The sequence below is a fragment of the Orbicella faveolata genome, unplaced genomic scaffold (genome assembly GCF_042242905.1).
Source record: "Orbicella faveolata isolate gen_17 unplaced genomic scaffold, um_ofav_v1 contig_24, whole genome shotgun sequence".
In the NCBI taxonomy this organism is placed as follows: Eukaryota; Metazoa; Cnidaria; class Anthozoa; order Scleractinia; family Merulinidae; genus Orbicella; species Orbicella faveolata.
Window position 1 is genome coordinate 18005416 of NW_028301552.1, and position 21045 is coordinate 18026460.

Consider the following 21045-nt stretch of genomic DNA (forward strand, 5'->3'; position numbering starts at 1 on the left):
TTGGACACGGTTCACGTGACAGTATTCGACCAATCATATGTCGTCTCAGCCGGAGCAATGGCGGACACATTTTTCGTTGCGAATGGAGAGTAGGTTGTCGTTTCTCGACCGATTTCTGCATTCATCATGAGATTCAAACGAACCTTTTCTAGGTGCCGCTATTGTAATATCTAGACCAGTTATTTGCCAAGCCTCAAGCTTTGGTAAGCAATTTTTGCATCAGAACTGGTCAATGGAAATCATGCTATGTTGAAAACGTTTGTTTACCACACGCGCTTGACATGGGTATTCTTTTAGTCGTTTGCGGGGTAACAGGGATCAGTATTGTGAATTATTTTTTCGTGAAACTTTAGTTCGAGAGTTGAACTTTTAGGAAAGTTCGGCGGGCCCAGGCGGGCCCCGTCGTTTCAACGGTCAAAATCGAGCTTGAAGTTGGGGCATTTTCCTTGATTTGTCAGATGTTCGCGGTATTTCGCGGGAGTGATTGTGTGATTTCTACCCTTGTTATTTTGTGGCTCGGCTTGTTCCCTTTACATCTTAATGTTTTCTTGTTTGTTTGTTTGTTTTTGTAGTAAGTATGCCATCCGTTTGTTTGGCCGATGTTCAAGATTTTTGGATCCTGCTTTGGATTCTAGTCTATTAAAGATATCATCTCATTTACAGTGAATTTTCACTATCATGATCGCTGCCTGTCTTGAACTGTTATCTCTAACAGAAATTTACTACTCTTGGATCGGATGTTATTGTTCAGTCGTCTATGGCTGATAATTTTAGAAAGCTGCATGGCAATCCCAAGTTTTAAGACCTACTGCAAGTGTTCAGTACAGTGCATCTGCTTGTATTTTCAAATGTTGTTGCAATTTAGTTATCTCAGTCAAAATATCTCACTATAGATGATCTAGGATACAGTTACATGCTAGATTATTCTGAATTCAGTTGGTCATAGTCATTACGAGTCAACATGAGGAAGTGCTGTGGAGACTGTTTTTAGCAGAATATTTAACAGCAAACGTAGGAAATGTTAATATCGGTACATGATCACTGTGTTGTTGACCACAGGACTTGCAGTAAATAATAAATTTTAAACTGATAGATATTTCAAATGACCTGCATAGCACTCTTCTGGGTAAGGAGCTCCCTTTAGTTTACACAAGTTACATTGAACCTTAAACTTTAGCAGAGTTGTGATATGAGGACATGCAATGAAGGCACAGGACCATGAGCAATTCAGTCATTGCTAATTGACCGTGCCTATCATTCACAGTCTTCCAGTTTATTAATTTATAAGTGAACTTAATGTTGGCTGCTGTTTCCAGAATATGATTTTTGTGCTATTTTGCTGGTTTTTTTGGTGTGCTTGTCAGTGCTTTGCAAACATTCAGTTTAAAAAGCATACTTTGGAATTGAATTATTATTTGCAAGTAAATGTAAGTCTTTTTTTTTTTTCACATCTCCCATCTGCAATTTTAGTTGCAACCACTTTAAATAGCATGAAGTATATTATTTGTCCAAAGCATTCATTTCATGTAACTCAACCAAGCCTTCTTCCCATTGAGCCTGATTTCCCTCTTACATGGCCTCACATGTACTGAGAACCCAGGAATGGACACTTGGAGCAGATACAAGTTACATCCAACACCTAAGCACTAGGCGAAGAGAAATCTCAAACTCTCATCATTTTGAACATTGATATTGCCAGTGGCAATGTCTGAGGCAAAGTCATTTGTAGACCCTTTTACTTTAAATACATTCAAGGAAGTTGAACAAGACAAAAGTCGTGTTATCTCATTGTCTACAAAATAGATCCACACAGTACATATTTAATCTTGGATTTGTAAGTTGAACAAGGATTTGCCGGAAGTGTGACCTGGTATAGGGGACAAATACAATTATTTTTTACCACTTACATTGAAGCAAAACATACCCTACTTCTCCCATTAAGCTTCTAGTTTTTTAATTCCATTTATTGCAAATTGTTTTTGTCATTTTGAAAGAGCCATAGCTCATTAGCAAGTTGTTTAAGATTCCTTTTGGTTAATAAGGAAATACAGCGGGCGAAACTCGATTAATCAAGCTTTGCACAAGTTTTCAAGGACAAAACATGGCTTTGATTTCGAATTATTCAACCCTTTTCTTCGTAGGTTTTACTTTTCAGCTCTCTTATCGTCGAACGAAAACATGATATCTGTCAACAACCATGTTGTTGGCCAGCGATACACTGATACACTTCACACACAAGTCGAGCTATCTGAGAAGGAAAGTGCCGAAGGTAGGTTCAATTCCGGCAAGTTAGGATCGAATTCGAAGAGATCAGAAACGGAAATAATTTATTTTTCAACCGTAGAGATTCGACGAACCGCGAAGCTTCGATTCCTACTAAAATCATCTGTTTAGCACTGAAAATGGTTGCTTTGTAAATCGAGCAGAAGTCAACTTTCAACTTTCAACTTTATATTGCTTCCATCACCTATTACAGTATATACTATAAATCGCCTAATATTACTATTTTGATGATACAAAACAAGTGATGAGGGAGTCTATAGAAAAGCCAAAAAAATGCTTGAAATTATATATTCCTAATTTGACATTTTTCAACTAACTGATAATAATTATCAAACTTGAAACAACTCAAAATATCTTATGAAATGATCAACGAAGCAATAAGTATCAAAAGCTTATTTTATAAAAGGGGTATTTTGCCACTGCTGCTATCTTTGTCTATTATAGATCTTTTTATGTTATTCTTAATTATATTGAAAGATTTGATTTTTCGTGTTTTGATGTCTATACTATTCCATATTTTTGGACCTTGAAAGGCCAAGGAGTATTGGCCAAGTGTAGTTGATTTGCGAGGGAGATGACAATCATCTGCATGTCGTGTACCATAACTATGTATTTGATAATTTGCTGAAAAGATGTTTGACAAATTTTTTGGAAGTTGATTATTGTAAAACTTATCATAAAAAATGATTAAATTATCTCCTGTACTTTTAACATTTTTAGCTCCTTCAAGACATTTTCTGTACTCTCTCTATACTGTATTTTAGCTATAGCCCTGACTGCTCTTTTCTGAAGTATTACTATTCTAGATAGTCTAGTAGGATAATTGTTGGCCCATATGACATTACAGTAATGTATGTAAGGGTAAACAAGAGTGTAATATAAGGTTTTGGTCGTTTCTTTGGTTGAAAATTGCCGTACTTTAAACATAATTCCAATACTTTTTGATATTTTACTTGTTACCAAGCTAATATGAGGTTTCCATGTTAGGTTTTCATCTATAACTGTGCCAAGAAACTTACATTCCCTAACTCTGTCAATGATGTTCTCGTCTATCATTAAATTATAGTCTCATTCATGTTTTTCTTGTTTGAAAATATCATGTAAGTTGTTTTAGAAATATTTAAAGATAATTTATTTGCTTTGAACCATAGAGAAAGTTTAGTTAACTCACCATTTGCTTTTGTAAGTAACTGGTTTAGACTTTTATTTTTGTAAAATATGTTGGTGTCGTCAGCAAATAATGTGAAGGAAAACAAATTTGAGGAAGCACTTATGTCATTGATGTATATCAAGAATAGGAGTGGCCCAAGTCATCTACAGCTATTACTTGGCGTGCGGAACATTTCATGTGGATGTCATTCCAGATTTCTTTCAGCATCGGATGCGAACGAACCTCCTATAAGTCATATTTCCACGTCACCATCGGCGCGTGGAGATGTTTGCCGTTCAGCGATCAGATGAAAATGAGCTCCAGGGAAAATTTCTCCCGACATGCTTTGCGAGTCGTGTCCAACACCGCCTGGGGACTGAAGTTGCTGTGGCTAAATGACCGGAAGCCGGTCAAGGTTTTAAAATCACTAAATGACCGGCAGTCTGATATTTTTCTCAAATTTTAAGGAATCGAAGGAACCCATCCAGTTCAAACTATCACATGTCGATTAAGAACTGCCAAGCGATCTAGAAGAGTTGTATAGATCGTAAGTCTAACGCTTGGTTTACGCTCGGCTCAGAGAGCGAGACCATGGTTTGTGACACTTAGGATTTATTTAGATTGACTGCCGGTCACGGTTTTCAAATCACTAAATGACCGGCAGTCTGACATTTTTCTCAAATTTAAGGAATCGAAGGAACCCATCTATTCTCATACTTATAATGTAGAAAAAATTTTTTGGATCGCTTGAAACTTCTCAGTCGACATATTGTAAGATGGACATGATCGGTTCCCGCGATTCATTAAACTCGGACTGCCGGTCATTTAGTAATTTGAAAACCGTGATCGGCAGTCGACCTAATTAACAAATAAAGAAGCCTCGACTGTGCTCTGTTCTGTTGTAAAGCACGCAGGAAGCAGTAGAGCACGAAAGAAGTGTAGGGGAAAACACGAGACGTAGTCGAGTGTTTTTCCCTACTTCTTGAGTGCTCTACCGCTTCCTAAGTGCTTTACAACAGAACAGAGCACAGCCGAGGCTTCTTTATTTGTTTTATGATAAAGAATCCGATAATTTCTCCACGCATTCAGCTGAATTTTCAAACCAAACTTTATTTTCCAAACGAGCAAAAGTGGCGTCAGCGATGCACTGTTCTCTGATAAAGCACGCTAAAATAAGCCAATCACAATCCTTTTTAGAATTGTTCAAATAATTTGATTGGCTAACGAAGCGACAGCTGTCAATCACAAACTGGACTTCAGCTAAGCTTTCAGTTTCGAGAAGTTTGAGCGGCTTTCGAGAGAAGAACGATGTCTTCAAAGTTCGCTTTTAAGTTAATTTTTAAATACGGATCTAAGGGCAGGTAAAGGTTTATAGTCCAGAGGAATCCGGCCGTATTGTGGCCCATGAAAACGAGCACCTTTCCAGTGGAAATTACGAAACGCGGAGCTCAAAGCTTGCGGATGAAAATGCGAAATGGCGAGTTTAATTTGAAAGGAGCTGCAATTATTTACGGCTTGTAGCCGCATGCAGCAAGATTGCCCGAACTAGCGTAAAAGTTAGAAAGACTAAACGGTTCCCACTGGTTCTACTCCGAGCACAGAAGAGAATATCAGAGCAAGCTTTGCATTAACCACTCGTCGGTTCACTTCGCTGAGATGACCGGAGAACGAGCGTTACTACACTGCATGTAAGTGTTGTTTAAGCAATTGAGCATTTTTACAAAAATAAAGCTTCTCATCATAAACAGAGACAGTTCAATTGTTGTTTTCTGTCGTTGTTTTACTTCTTAAGTATAATTTCTGCCTTCGTAACAAATATAATGTCCTTATCGAAGCACTGTTTAGGTTGAGAATTTGTTTATTTCGCTATGTGTTTTGTCGGCGGGAATCTAGCAAAACTTGTTATTTTAGTACAGTTTTAACACTACTGTTGCTAACAATGGTCTCTGTGAGCCATATTTACTGCAGACAAATAGCTCGTTTCCACTGCGTTTGTCTGAGTCACAGGGGATGTTTAATTTGGGTCAAATTCGTCAAAATTCCGAAGCAAAAACTTGGAAGCCAACTTACCGTCATCAACCCGTGCTCTGTTCTCTGATAAAGCACGCTGTTTCAGCCAATCAGAGCGCGCGTTATATGGAAACTTTGTTATAAAAGAAATTAAAGTGTCACAAACCATGGTCTAGTTCTCTGAGCCGAGCGTAAACCAAGCGTTTATTAGACTTGTGATCTATAAAGCTCTTCTGAATCGCTTGGGTTGGGATGGGTACCTTCGATTCCTTAAATTTGAGAAAAATATCGGACTGCCTGTCATTTAGTGATTTGAAAACCGCGACCGGCAGTCGACCCAGAAAAATCGTGAGTGTCACAAACCATGAGCCGAGCGTAAACCAAGTGTTAGACTTGCGATCTATGCTGCTCTTCTGGATCGCTTGGCAGTTCTTAATCGACATATGGTAGTTTGAATTGGATGGGTTCCTTCGGTTCCTTAAATTTGAGAAAAATATCAGACTGGCGATCATTTAGTGATTTTAAAACCTTGACCGGCTGCCGGTCATTTAGCCTCAATTGAAACAAACTTCAGCCTGCGACATGCAGTCTGCGTCTGTTTTGCCTTCTCAAGGGGACCAAGCTGGGCGTGGGTTACGCTTTATTTCACCCCTTAAAGATATTGTACAAAAAAAGACACAAAACTAAGAGCTATAATTACTTTAGGGCGGCTCGATCGGATTTTAGTTCAACGTTGAGCTTCACCATGGTCAATCCAACAGGAAATCGAACGTATCATGAAAAAGGTGAAAGTCCCAAATGAGATGCCTTTTACCACAATCTGAGGTACCAAGCAGTATATTCATGTCATGCGAGATTTTACACGAGACCACATAATTTCATTATCATGATTAGGGAATATGTTTGGAAATGTGGGGTCGGGATCTTCCACCTGACCTTACGAGAGCATTTTCGAGAACATGCGAGAGACGTTTCAATGTGTCGAATGTCCACAATAACAAAACTAATTCAAAATGTCATTGAAAACTACAGTCACACTCGCTCCACAATGGCCACCTTAGGGACAGTAGGACGGTAGAGAGGTGGCCGTAATGGGTAGGTAGTGAAGTAATATAACACTAGATATATTTTTCGCTAGTGCAACATTTCTGTTTCTAAAAAAAAATGCTTACTGTAGCATACAAATGCGTAAAACAATCAAAATAGATAAATAAAATTGGAATAAAACAGAAACAGAGACCAACGACGAGTGGTACAGATCAAGTCAGTTTTGTGACCTTTTACAACAAAACATGGGTTTTTGTATACATCGTTAGTCACTGGTTGGTTAACTGGCCGTTGTCGAGAGGTTATTTTGGTAGTTGGGGACGAGTTTTCAGTGGCCGTTTCCGTTGTGGAGAGATGGCCGTTGCAGAGAGGTTAAATAAGATTGAACATCTCGACCGTCCACTTGTAGCCGTTGTAGAGAGGTGGCCATTAGTGGAGGATCGACTCAGTAAGTCCACAAACTTGACTAAATAGTATTTTGGTTTTAAATTGAATCTTTATAACATCTACCTGCAATTAACTTGAATTAAAATCCTTTCAAACATTGGCTTAAAAAGCAATTGCTACTACCAAACTCATAAAAGCACGAACACCAAAGAAATAGACTGCGAACACAGTCTCTCTTTTGTTCAAAAGTCCGCGGGGAAGAACGTTCTTCCCTAGCGGATCTTCGAGCAAAATAGAGATTGCTTGTCGTCTGCTAAAAAACTCCTGGAATTTTTATTATAAGGTAAATGCGGTACTACATTTAACCATAAGGCAAGGTGGTCTTGAAGCTTCTAGAGGTAGATCCTAGCGTTCTGATTGGCTCTCAATTGGTCGAGATGTTGCCTTACGAACCGTTCTCATGGAAACGGTCATTAGCCCTGTATTTTTTTGGCTTTCGAAAACCGATAAATTCACTTACTAAACCACTCACTAACCTAGCTTGCTCCAGCCGTACTGGAGAAATATTGACCTCCGGCCGTTTTTGTACGGACCACGCTGCGCTCGGTCCGTACCGCGCCTCGACTTCGGTCAATATTGTCCAATACGGCCCTCGCATGCACTCGGTTGGTAAGAGGTTAATATTGCCTGCTAGTTGGGAGGAAATATATTATCGTAACGAAAAATACACATTACTTTAAAGTACGCCGAGGAATTGTACACGCAAAAATATTTTCCGTTTCAGTTGGTGGCGCATCATTTAAATCTTTTCGACTTTTGAGCCATAAATTCTAAAAAAAAAATTTCACTCAATGAATCTCAGTGAAGGTCTCCAAAGTAGCCGCCAATATTAACCTCCAAATACAGACATCTTATGAGATTACCTGTGTCCTATGAAATTCAGAAAAGTCAAAACTATTCGAATATTAGTAAGTCGATATTCGATACTTAAACCGATGGGTTTGGGGAATAAAATGGGTTTGAGGGAACGCTACTATAGCTTCCATCGAGCTTTTACGCGCATCATAACGATACAATGATTTAATGTCCTGCATAACGCATACAATAGCTATCTCGAGCTGTAACTCTTTTTTTATTATTGCTAGTTGCACAATTGAGACAGCTTAAACTGTGAACCTTGTTATTGAAAAGTTCATTGCTCCAATTGTCCCATTTAAGAGAAGATACTGAAATGACGACTAAGAATAGTGGTTTTGCTGGTGGCCCAGTAGGCCATTTCCGAGTTACCTTTTGCCTCTGAGTCTGTGTCAAAACGAGTCTTTGAGCGAAACCATTCATATAGAAATGAGCTCCGCCTACAACTTCATTTTCAGGCAAATCAACTCATTTTCATTTAAAAGGTTTTGCACTAAGACTCGTTGACGGAGGCAAAAAGTAACTCGGAAACGGCATAATCCAGGTAATATTCACTAGCAATCTAATAATAAATTTAATAATGAAGGTTAAAAACATTTCCCAGTGTTACTAAAAAAAAACCACTTACCTAATATCTTTATTTATGTGCTTTTGAAGCATTTTACGTACGATTGAAGGTATTCATTCATAAATTTAGAAGTGCTTTGAAGAACAAGTAACATGCAACAAAGTCTCCATGGCTGTATTTCTTACAAACGGCTATTTAAAGTAGAACGTTCTTTGCTATTTAATACACTTATACGCGAAAGTGATCTAAAATGTTAAGTGGGAGGAAAGGCCAGTAGCCATTAACTGTAGCCTGGCCACGGTAGCCTGCTAATAATTACCATAATATTAGCTCTGAGTTTTTATACTTTAAATAATCGGCATTTCTTCAGATGGGTATACGTATCTGTCAGTAGGATGTGGAATTTCCATACATGTTATTTTCTTTTTCCAGTGTAGTTATTATGGGATTAGCAAATGTGGTTAACCAGTTTTTTTAGGCTTGGGGCTATGTAAACAGCGTAACATTACACTTTCAAGCAAAGTAAAGAGGAAACCTGGAGTGAAAAGAGTACAACTAAAGATTGTTGCTTTTGTTGTTGTTGTTGTAACACGGTGTACCCAATAGATCCAAGGCGGGAGGAAAGGTTATAGGAGAGTTAATCTCCAAATGGGCCCTTTTCCATGGCAATTTCTCTAAAGCTATTTGTGGATCATTCCCGACTTTGAAAATCCAGGAGGCTCCAGAAATAGAGCAAAATTCTTCACACAGGAATTTGCTCACGTGGACAGACTATTCACGCCTCCATGTACGTAACACGCGCGATAGCATTAGAAAAAGACTTGAGTACCATCGGTGAAATTAACTTGAGAATGACTTTGGCAGTAGGGCCTATAAGGGCCTATAAGGCCCATAAGGGCCCCGTTGTTGCCAAATGAACACAAACATGTTATAGTAATAACTTTCTCTGTGGTTAATGAAATGTTGGAACAATTCGGGTGAAAATGTCGACAGAAGCTTTCAGAAAGGCAAACAAACAGAAATTTGGGAACCATTTCCTGACATTTTGAGAGATTTTGAAGCTGAAAAGTTGATTTTCCATGGCAAATGCAAAAGTATCCCAGAAATTAAATCCGAAACCACGGAATACTTACAGAGAGAAAACACTTTTAAAACACTGTACTTCCACACTAAATAAAAACATAACAAATACACCTTACTACAATTCACATCATTTAATATTTCACTTTGTCAAGAAAACTTTAAATATAATTTGTACAATCTTTGTTAAAATTAAATAATTTGAAGTAACTATACATACATTAAGATTTTTTTTTACATATAATTCAACAATAGCGAAAACTCTGTATCTAAAACACTTCCCTTTTAAAAGTGCGTCTTATTATAGCTTCTGAAGCTTTCACAATATTCAGACTGAAAAAATGTCCTATTTCAATCCCCCGTAGGAAAAGAGATGGCGACTGGTACATTTACCCATAGTTCTTAGCGCAAGAAAACCGTAACCACGTTCGTAAAAACGTACAGAAAAGTTATAAAATCTTCAAACCTAGGCTACAAAATGTCCTTATTACAGGAACAAATATTGTACAAATGTGGCTATCATTTTGCCATATAGGCTGTGTTAGGTTCTCAAGGTATATGGTGAAATGTACAACCGCCATTTTTTTTCCTACGGTGGATTGCTTATATGTCAATTTCTGCTTATTTACAAATACTATCCCACAAATGTGAGCCTACCTACAATAGTCTGTCATTTACGTGGTTAATTGCCTAAAACAAAACTTCAGTAAAATGGAAAATCTGAAGATAATTTTTACAGAAAAATATAATTGGTCTTCATGAAATATACAGTGACTAACTAGTCTTCTCAATTAAAGTCGTCCAACCAATTGTGTTTGATGAGCAAAAATTGATTATTTAGATTAAATATTTTTATGCGATATTCGTTAATTTATAATATATTTATAATCATGATTATTACTCCCGGGAGAGTTCGTCTTGGTTTTTCTTAACTTGTAGCATTATGAAAGTGGTTCCAGTGGTCATAACAAATGTTTTTTTCCCCGAACAATACCTATTCAAAAAAATTGACCCAACTGGCTTATGCCAAAATTGCAAACAAAAAGAAACAGTACTTGTAGCGCATTTCTTTTTGTATTCAAATTTTCGAAACGGAGTTTGATAAAACATTGTCAAAATGAGAAACGTAGTTAGAAGAACGTGATTCCCAAGGAGCTATCAACTAAATAACCTTTACGCATTTGTTGATATCTGTACACTGAAGCAATATATTTTCCTTCATGACACATCGTCAATTGCGCATGACAAAGGTCTAAACGAAGAACACCTGAAGGAGTGGACGTGCTTATTCGAGCTGACCTGCCTTTTTGGAAAGTAACCTTGCAGTTGAGTTGAATTGCTTATTTGGACGGTGTAGGGGTGGGAAATTCAGTCATAAACTGTGCCTTTTCTTTGCAACAGAGGAACCCTCTTGAGGCGAATAGTCCCCACAGTGTTACCTGATCACTACATTGTAAATGAGTGGCAAATGTCATTGATAATTATGGATATCACATTGATTTACCACCTTAGGATCCCCTTTAAAGTACACCCATTTCATGGATGAGTTCAAAGTTCACACTGCCAGTAGTTTATGATGCAAAACATCCTTTTCGCTTGTGGGTTGTTGCGTGTTCCATTGCACGTGCACTTGTATCTATACCCTCCCGATGGTAGTTCCTCGCTTGTAAGATCATAGCTGATGGCATCGTTTGAATAACACGTCGCACTTATAATCTTCTTTTTCTGCAAAAATGAACAACAACGTGCTCACACAACGAAATTATACTGGATTCCTTGTGGCATCGGATGAAACATTCAATAGCAAGAGAAGATCAAGGAAAAACATTTACTCCCCATATTGGACTTATACCTCTTAAGTTACTTTTAGATTATATGGTGCCCTGTTCTTCCGAGGATGTTATCAGCCCCCTAAGTGGATGTTTCCTTGGAGGAGACGTGGAGGATGCAATTGGACCAAAAATGGTGGACAGCGAGTCCTCAAAACAAACATCTCCTTAACGTTTGAAGTTTCAAGCTCACAATCAAGGCAGATGAAAAACTTTGGTTCGTGGGGTAGTTCTACCGAGAACGAGAGGTTATAATGGTTATAATACTTAAGTTTGAGAAAGTTCAAGCTAAAGTTACTTCCACGTCGGCAGATTAAATTGATTATAATACTAATATGAAACAAGAAGTTTACAGCGACTGTCTTTTGCATAGGAAAACAGACGTACAATGCTACACTCTCGACCATCTGTTAGTTCGGTTGCATTGTGTTTGGGCGTTTGTTTGCTTTGCGCTCGTATGGCTGTTCATTTCTCTGCCGTTCATTCAGTTCTCATTGTTTCGGCGAGAACATCTGTTTCTTATTTAAACTCCTATTAAGGTTCCGAAATGTTTTAAAACCGAGGGATTGCCACAGCTCCTTTGTTTTAATATTAAAGAAGACCTCCCCACAGCGTTGGAAGGTTTCCTTCTCTTTTTACACATAATATAAACAAATGCTTGCGCGTGAAGCCGCTTGAGCTGTCCACGCACCGCCCGCGAGAAAAATCCGTGGAAGGAATTTAGTACCACGACCAAAAATAACTGAAGAGGGATCACCTTGCGTATAAGGCCAATATGGGGGATTAACTCCGCTTTAACCTTGATTTTCTTTTGACAGCTAATAGATGGGCGCGCTCCGTGACGTACTTGATGCATCTTTACTCCTTTATCACTAATGATTTATAAAGTTTACTTGTTGCTTTGGATGAGCTCTGTTTGCTGGTAATAAAACAAGATAACCCTATTTGGGGATTTCTTTTGCCGTTTGTGTGGCCGTTTACTTTCATAACAGTCATGATAGGTCTCATAAGTAAAAACATTTAAAGTATAATCCCAGCAAAGGTGACATTACACGATTACACGACGTCACAAGGAATATCATCTGTTTTCTGAGATAACTGTCTTTTTTATACCAATAGTTTAGTGCTTTTTTTTTTTCGTAAAAAGATTTTTAGAAAGTGAAAGTCAGAATTCTAGAAGCAACGTTAATAACGTAAAAAAAAAAACATGTGCTTACCGTCCCTTCATTAACGTGCACGTCATTATGTGATCCCTTGTTCGCTCCACCGCTTTCTTTCTTGTGGTGAGTACAAGAGCTAAAGTTTCCCGTACCCTTCGGACCTACTAGTCCTTGAGGTCCCATAGCGCCTCTTTCACCTCTAGTGCCATTAACTCCTGGGGGCCCCGGGGGTCCCACTGGTCCCTGGATTCCACGATCCCCGCGTTCTCCGGGTGCTCCAGGTGTGCCGTTGCTACCGTTATAGCCACGAGGGCCCTGCCTTCCCGCAGAGCCAGTGAATCCTCGTGGCCCCCCTGGTCCGGGCATTTTGGTAACGTTTGCCTAAAATAGAAATAATAAACTCTTAAAATCTTGTATTTCTCCAATTCTCAGCCATCATGCTGAGCCGTGTTAAAGGTATCTTACCACAGACTGATGGATTATAAAAGCCAAGCGTTTAACTAGTCTGGGTAATTTGAGAATTACCGCGATTTTTTACACAGTTTTTATACATTTACTGTTCATTTTTAAAATGATTTTTAGTGCGTCGGATGTGGCTATAAGACGTGATGTCTTCCTCTTGTTCTTCTCGTTAAGCTTTTAACTCTTTCGGAAAATTTCTTAGATTTTAATCCTTGCTGTAATTACCGTCTTGTGAAGTCTTTTACCACGTTATGTGATACTTGAACAATTAAAACGTTATTGTAATAAATGGCCAAAATAAACGACCCAGTGCCCAGGAGAGATTGGACTATAGAAATTTTAATCCCGTTTTTCTCAAAATCTATCCGTATTACCCCACCTCAAAGTTTCAGGTATTAGAAATCTGGTTAAACATCCATGGATATTAAAGAAAAATGTGAAATTTTGCCTATTTCAAAAATAGCTCAAAAACTGCCTTACAGAGTTATTTTAAAAGGTGGTTTTGAACACGATTCACTACTGCAAATCAATTGAGAAAATTTCATCACGGGTTGTCTGGTACGTCGTTGAGTAATCATGGATCACTGACAGGTTTTTACAGCTTTGCGCGGGAACTGACCCGCGTATACCTTTCATTTAAGCGCGTGCTCATGTGACGCCATATATCGCGTGCGAGAAAGCAAGAGTAAATAAGAACTCCTTTACCAGTTTTTTTTTTATTTCTTTTTTGTCATATTTCATTCGTGCTAGGCTTGAACACTGGTTTTAAAGCAATTTAAAACTATCGCTATGTATGCCAAAGGTTTTTAACGCGTTTCAAGTACTGAAGTTGTTTTGGTTTTTTCTTAATTAGCGTTACTTGCGCCATTTGTGCACGCGTGAATATTACTGAATCTGGCAGGCAATCGTAGTACGCGCTAGCGAGTCTCAGAATAACTAGAGTAAGCCACCTTAATTAACGTTATCGAAAACACTAAGATTCCAAGGATAATCTTAAAAGGGCCTGATTTCTAGTATTTGTTAACTTTCCAAGGCATTTTTTTTCGGTTTTTCGTTTGCCACATATGGTTGCCAAAGAGATTTTTTTCAGAAAGTTAAAATGTTCGTGACGACTACATCTTGGTCATTTTAGGACCGGTACAAGGATAAAGACTCACACATAATTATGAACTTTGATTAAGATAGATGTTAAATCACAGGCAGAAGAGTAATCAATTATATCTAATATTTTATTGGAATTCGTCTTACCACTTTCTTTTGTAGAAACGTCAAATTCTTGGATATCTGGTCCATTCTGTCGAGTAAGTCTTCTCGTAAAGGATAACCTGAGGATTTTACTTCCAGTGAAGGACTCTCATCTGCAAAACAACAATAGAATTTTGAAATTCTCAACAAAACGTCGTCAACCATTACTGAAAGTTATCGTCGCTCTCGCGGAAACCCCTGTGGCACCCTGGGTACCCACCGCCTTAAAATACATAAAACATAGAGGATTTACCTTTGTAGGTCATTGGTTTTTCAAAATTGCCTACAAATATGTTATTAATCATTACTTCGTCAAATACTGAAGCGTATCGTAGCCACAACAGGAATCATCAAAGTAAGTGAATATGACTTCGGGTATGAAATTCACAAATAGTACCAAGAGGGCATACCCAAGTATTAAGGTGATTCCCTAGTAGAAGAACCCGCCATAGATTTCCGATGAAACTTCGTATGCTGTTGTTACAGGACAAGGAGATATTATAAACGTAGTAAAAAGAGGGGTCACCGTGCTTGTTTTCACGCCACAAAGCTGACAAATACGGTCATTTGGGCGACTTTTGGTAATATCCGCGCGCGACAAATAAGCTCGATTATTTTTCAATGCAGCGTGGTATATCACACAGAGTTTGACTTTCTTTGGTTATTTATTTATTTACGTCCCAGAAAAAATGTCTTCAAATACCCTGCATTTTTTATCCTTTAAAGGAAACATAATTTGGACATGCGCTGTTGGGCCCGTTATGTCTTCCTCTATAGTATTCATTTCATTTGCCAAAAAGTAGCCATAGATTTCTACCGATTTCTCACTCAGTTATTGCGGATATTGTTCTCATTGAAATTATGAAATAAAAAGTGGGGGTCACCGTGCTCGTTTAAGAGAAAAGGAGCATTTATTTCGCTATCGAGCTCAATTTCAGGGAAATCTCTCACCTTTTGTACGGGCACGCGCTCATATGCGCGCACTAATGACGCCAAAATCGTGCGCAGTAGGGCTGCGCAATACAATACTAAGGAATCACCTTAAGGTGTCACTCGACTCTACAAAACAGATGGGATTAGCTTACTATTATAAACACTGCCTGATCAACCGGTTCAATTCAGGATGCAAACCGTCGTGAGGAAAACCTTATGCTCACTACATGTTTAGCTCTTACGGTGCATTTTCCCTAATACCTGCTGTTTCATCGTGTTCCCCACGTGATAGGCACGTGGTTGAAACCGCCTCTATCCTGCCCGCCAAAAACACGAACTGCCACTAAAAAAGTATTAAAAGCTAGTTTTGCAAGTTTCGAAATTTTATACTACCTAAAATAAACTTCATTTCAGCATAATAAGTGATTGTATGACGTGTAATAATACCTGGACTAGAGAACCAATCAGACTACAGGGAATGCTTGCGATATTTTGTAGGCGAATGCACTAGAATCGCCGATGGTCGACGCCCGTGCGTAGCAGTATATAATATACAGTATACAACACCGGTATTTTAAAAGCGGCTTCGCTCTTCGTGCACAGACACAAGTATTCTCCATCAAAACACATTCCATGTATTTGCTCCTGTTTCCCAACTGCGATATTGACCTTGGTTTCTTTGAACGATGGCTATTAGGTCGTTGTTCTTCTTAAATTCATTGCCTTATTAATATAACAATTAAATCCCACGTATTTGTGGCGAAAAAATAAAATTATTTTCTTGGCGTAAAAGGACACAAAAATGCCATTTATGCTCCGCAAAAAACCCGTCAAAGCTTTGCACAACTGTATCCATATGTCGTGTACTTGGTGTTCGTTTTGAACGATTTTTTTGTTTAATCGAACGGACAAAGTCCGGTTCTTTAGGCGTTTGTTCGTCCGGAGTACTAACACCTTTAATCTGAATTAGTTTAACCAGGTGTACACTTAAAAGCTTAAAAGGCGACTAGATTGCTGCATTAGTTTTACGTCATAACTGAGCTACTGTAACATTTGCGATTTCTCTTGAATTTCTCTTGAAAAGTGATAATGTCATATTTCGTTGCTCAGGGTGATCCTGTTTTATCGTAGGAAAAGACAAGACAGTGGTTTTAAGATGATATTGACGAAAAAATGTATATAGACATCTAGGCCCTCTAATTTTCTTCTGAACGTTGCTTACTGCAAACAGTAAGTATCCTAAGATCTTCATTTGGGACAAATTAATAAGGATTTAACTTTGATAAAAAATATCCCCCTCACGTTTTAAATTTTTGTCCGAAGCAAGAAAGGTGACCCTTCTTATAGATTTTCCTGTTTCTTCTGTTGTTTTGTGAAGCTTCTGCTGTTCTTTGCTCTGAGTGTTTCTCAAATTGCGTGAAAATATTTATATCGACTTATTTCTAATATTCGCACATGATGACAATTTAAAAGTGATGTTTAGAGGAATCCGAACTGAAACTAATATTGAAGATTACAGAGTATAGGAGCGGTCATCTAGCCATATGGGTGTCAGTGCTCGATTGTCTCGGAATTTATAGGAGAACCATATGGCAAGAATGGAGGGGCCTAAACACGTAACATTAAGCGCTACTGAGCTCTTCATTACTAAGACATAAACATCCTTTTTCTTTTAGCATTATTGTTTTTTTAAGATACAAGCCAAAACGCGCTGATGCCTATGAATACTGAAGTGTCTCAGCACCGACCTTCAATAAGCAACAAAATGTTTCCACTTGAAAATAAAGTCTACTTGCTGAATTGCACCACCGAAGAAAATCGACAGATTTATACGCAGATGACAGTTTGGAATGAGCTTTGAAAGCATGATACGTGCAAAAATTGGAAGTTTGCAGTAAAATAATACTGTAATTCGTAAGGTTAATTTTTTTAAAAACTGACAAATTCGTCGCGGTTTTTATCGAGTTTTAGTAAAGACTTACTAGCGTTCTATCACGAATGCCATTCTCTGATTGGCTACGCTACTCACTATCTGTTCTGTGATAGATAGTGAATAACGTAGCAGTGTGCCCTTGTTAACAAAATGACGGTCGCTTCTTGGCGTTTTTGAAGTGTCTGCATGCAAAGAGGATTTAGATAAAGTTTTGAACGACTAGTAGATCAGCTTACACTAAAACAATGAGAATATTCGCTCTCGATTTCTATGCGTGATAGTTGACTCGGGCTGCGCTCTCGTGTACTATCGCCGGCCGGAAATCTCGAGCTCATAATCTAATTGTTTAATAGAGACCCCTGTGGAAGTTTGGAAGAAAGTCTGATAGATGATGTTCGAGCACGAGCCGAAGGCGACTGTTTCTTTAGCTTTTTCGAGTTCTCCTAAAGTTTCAAAAGTGGTTCTATAACTGAATAGAGACACAGAGAATATATCTTCCATTCTTTAAATAATACTACTTGAAAAGGAGGGGAGAATCAATTGTTTATTTCGAAATCAAAATGTAACTTCAATTTACCCGCACTATTACGTCGGCACCTGGTGCTAGTTTTCTTTATATAGAGTTATAAAAGTCTGGCATTTAGCGAGTACTTTTTCAAGGCGTTTTCGAAAAAGAAACAAGATCAGGTTTTGAAAAGTTTCTGAGTTTCTTTAAACTACGACACAAAGCTCATGTAAGAACGCACCAATTTTAACATAAATTTACACGCGGTTGGTCGGTAGGTCGTTTTTACAAAAATAGAAGAGTTTTCAACGTTTTGACATGGAAAACAAACACAGACATTACAGTTCACGGATGTTTTGGCGCTGCTCCGTGCGAAACTAGGAGTGCAGGATATCCCCCGCAGTTAGAACAAAAACACAAATACAAAGTGCAACTGTTCCACGACTTTGGGAACAAAGTGCAAAATGTTGGAATTGCTCAAGTATGTTGGACTAACAAGAATAATACCATGCTAAAGAGCGGTAAACTTTTTTTCTTTGTAAATAAGCTTCCTATCTGGTGAAAATCACCTTGGAATAGATACTCACTTAAAATAATGTTGTAAACATATATATACATTGTTAGGTAGCGTGACGAAGCAAAGCACAATTGCATAACCACACATGTTTTAACATTCTTCTTCTTCCTGCTGTTCTCGTATTACCCTTTGACAACAAGAAAAACTGGAAATACTACGTTGTATTAATTTCTTTTGAGGCTGGGTGCTCTCAATTGAGTAGAAAAGAGAAAAATTGACTCGTAGAAACTAAGATTACGGAATGGAAGCAGCAAAACGATGGTCAGATTTTGAAACGTAAAACAAAAGTTTCTTGAAAGTCAAACAGTACCAGTGCTCTTTCCCCGCTCAAGGAAATAAGCTCATTAACTGGGGTTATAATAATCAAGTTCAACACCTTAATAAACGTTGAACATATCTATACGATAAAGAGTTTTTCGGGATCTCTCCTCTTTGATTACATTTCGTACGCCCTTACCATCTTTTGGTGAATCGGAGTTTCCGCCTAGCTTTGCTTTCACAGCGCCCGCACTCGTGCTGTAGAAGATGATGATCGTGAACGCTAAAGAAGCGAGCGACGTCAAGGTCAAAATCACCAGCCAAGCGACAAGGCATTTCATCTTTCGAGATTTCTTTCTTGGTTTGGATCTCTCGACGACGTCGATATACATTGGTTCTAAATGCATGTCTCTCTGTCCTGGCTTGACTTGATCAGGATTGGCATAAACGCTACCATTCATGGCCAAGGAGGCAATATTTAGAACTTCGTTTCCTCTTGCAGACCTCGCGATAGAGGAGTAGTAATTTTCCGGAGCCGGAGTAAGACTCTTCCGAGGACCGTAGTCATTTTTAGCCCTTTCTATAAACATGTTTACACTTTTCAACGGAGACGCGTTACCGGATTGCTTGACTAAGTTTGTAATCTGGAGCACAAAGCGTGGAGGCGCTATCTATTATTGTTACCCTGCTGTGGAAATTTCCCGCCCTTAAATTTTTAGATCATTTAAAGATCATTTAACGTGGCTTGCGGTGAAACGCTGAATGACAGGATTTTAAGCATTCCTTGGCTGTCACGAGTTACACACGTGCAGAATTCCGGATGTGTACCTTGTATCTCTTCCTTATATCGTCTTCATTGGCCGCACGTAGAAGAAGTAATTTGAAGTACGAAAATTACTTAGAAATTGTTTTAGCACGATTATCTTTGTCCTAATTTGTGGCCCTTTGTAAGTAAGCTGGTGTTATTGCACTGCAGTAAGTTAGTGACGTATTTTTCTACCCTATTCCGTTTTCGCCGCTAGGGCTTCTTTGACTGTTTTCAGTTTAAATATTGAACCGGAAGATTTATCAAGGTGCAATTTTTATTTGAATATGATTTTAGACCCCCAAAACGTAAGAGCCCTGACTAATCCTGGAACTCTTCACGAAAAACGAACAATTTATAAAGCACGTCTTGAGTGCAAAAGTCAATAGAAGGAAGCTCTAAGTGGTTTTGAAGTCAAAGGTGTACCAGTTTAACGTTATTTGTGTGTTTTAATCGAGACGGTGTTGTTTTACGGTGTAGTAAGATAAAGAGGGATAAGTAAGATAAGTTAAGAGTGTTGCAAACAAAATGCGCTGAAGTTTCCCTCTCTGAAAGCGAGAAATTATCTTTTGCGCGAAAATATCCTTCAGAAAGAAAATAAAATAATTTCATTTAAGTTGGAATTTATCAGATATGTCAATCCCTGATCGTCTGGCATAACTTGTTTTGGTCAAGGTCAGATCAAGGCTACGTAGTAAAGAATTTCGCCTGGCAAGATCTATGCTGGCTAAAGAAGTGGTCACTTAGGTTTTGGGAGTCGGAAAGGCGTATTATTACAGCGATATCGAAGAATTTTTCTGTGGCTAATCGTTTTTGAACACCGTTTCAAATGTATTGTTTACGGGTTATGCTTTTATGAAGCCACACAAAAATAGCTTTGTAATAATAATAAAGTGTTGTTATCTATTTAGCTGCTGAGTCACGAACCCGGGCGACTCCTTGAAAATAGAACCGAGTGCACTGACTGATGGCTCTCAAAACCTCAGCTTCTGTTTAATTCAAAATCACACGTTTTTCCATACCTAGGTCGCTCTGCCTACTATCTGTTGAAGCTAAATCATATTGTTTCAGGCAGTTTGGGGGCAGACGCGTATAAGGTAACTGCCATATGCACAATGAAAGAAGATAAGATAGGCAATAGTTGACTAAAGTACTGGACAGATGTCAGCTCTTTCATTGTATAATCCTTGTAATAGGAATCCTTGCAATAAAGCACGCAGGACTCAATTTATCCAACAACTATTCAACTACCGGGAATTTCAATTGATTTTATAGTACAAAATAAGGACGTTTGCTTTAAAAACACGAAAACTCTCAAACATTTTTGCTTTTACTACTAACCACAAACATCCTTCTCCTAACCCACGTGATTTAGAATGACAGTCGGAACCCTCAAAGATTGGTTATTTCTGTAAGCCTCGTATCGGATTACTGTAATATTTAACGGGTTCAAGCTTGAAAGACCTGAAAGCCCGGGCTTGGGGCCCGTTTCTCGAACACCCCGGCAACTTTTCGGGCCCGTAAAGCCATTTTTAGTTCATCTGTACCTAAAAACGGAGAGGTGTACACGTCTGAAACTTCTTGTATGAAGGGAACCTGTGTTCATATTAAGAATACGTGAATAAAACAGCTTCGTAATCATATGGTTCGAGACTGTTTGCTATGGCTTTCCCGGGTGCGAAAGCTTTTTTGAGACCTTCGAGAAACGGGCCCCTGAAACGATCATAATCGAAGTTCTTTTAATTCTGGAGATATACGGTGTCTACGTTGTTCACAAACATCTTGAAATGCAACCAATACATGTATTGCAAACTTGCCTCACGCTAACCTGTATTCATCCATTGATAGTGGTTTCGTTTTAGCAAATTAAACCCTGACTGCACCTGATTTACCACCAA

General features: G+C 38.4%; 1 protein-coding gene and 1 long non-coding RNA gene across 2 annotated transcripts; one reads left to right on the forward strand and one right to left on the reverse strand.

The window, feature by feature from the left end:
* The first annotated feature begins 2 nt into the window (after positions 1-2).
* Positions 3-1090, forward strand: LOC149110701 (uncharacterized). The gene is made up of 2 exons (XR_016207787.1): positions 3-203; positions 573-1090. It is a non-coding gene; the product is annotated as an uncharacterized LOC149110701 (long non-coding RNA).
* Positions 1091-9559: 8469 nt separating this feature from the next.
* LOC110043165 (uncharacterized) lies at positions 9560-20752 on the reverse strand. The gene is made up of 4 exons (XM_020748599.2): positions 18542-20752; positions 14140-14249; positions 12487-12810; positions 9560-11165 (listed from the first exon to the last, which is right to left on the reverse strand). Exons 1-4 carry the CDS (start codon positions 18930-18932, stop codon positions 10989-10991), a joined length of 1002 nt encoding a protein of 333 aa, XP_020604258.2. The 5' UTR covers positions 18933-20752; the 3' UTR covers positions 9560-10988.
* Positions 20753-21045: the final 293 nt, after the last annotated feature.

Bases quoted from the DNA above. Each gene is read 5' to 3' on its own strand.
- LOC110043165 (XM_020748599.2), bottom strand. From the start codon at position 18,932: ATGTTTATAGAAAGGGCTAAAAATGACTACGGTCCTCGGAAGAGTCTT. The intron at 14,250-18,541 runs GTAAGGGCGTAC...GTTGTTTTGCAG, and splicing joins CTCCGATTCACCAAAAGATG to ATGAGAGTCCTTCACTGGAA. The intron at 11,166-12,486 runs GTAAGCACATGT...TCATTTTTGCAG, and splicing joins TGCACGTTAATGAAGGGACG to AAAAAGAAGATTATAAGTGC.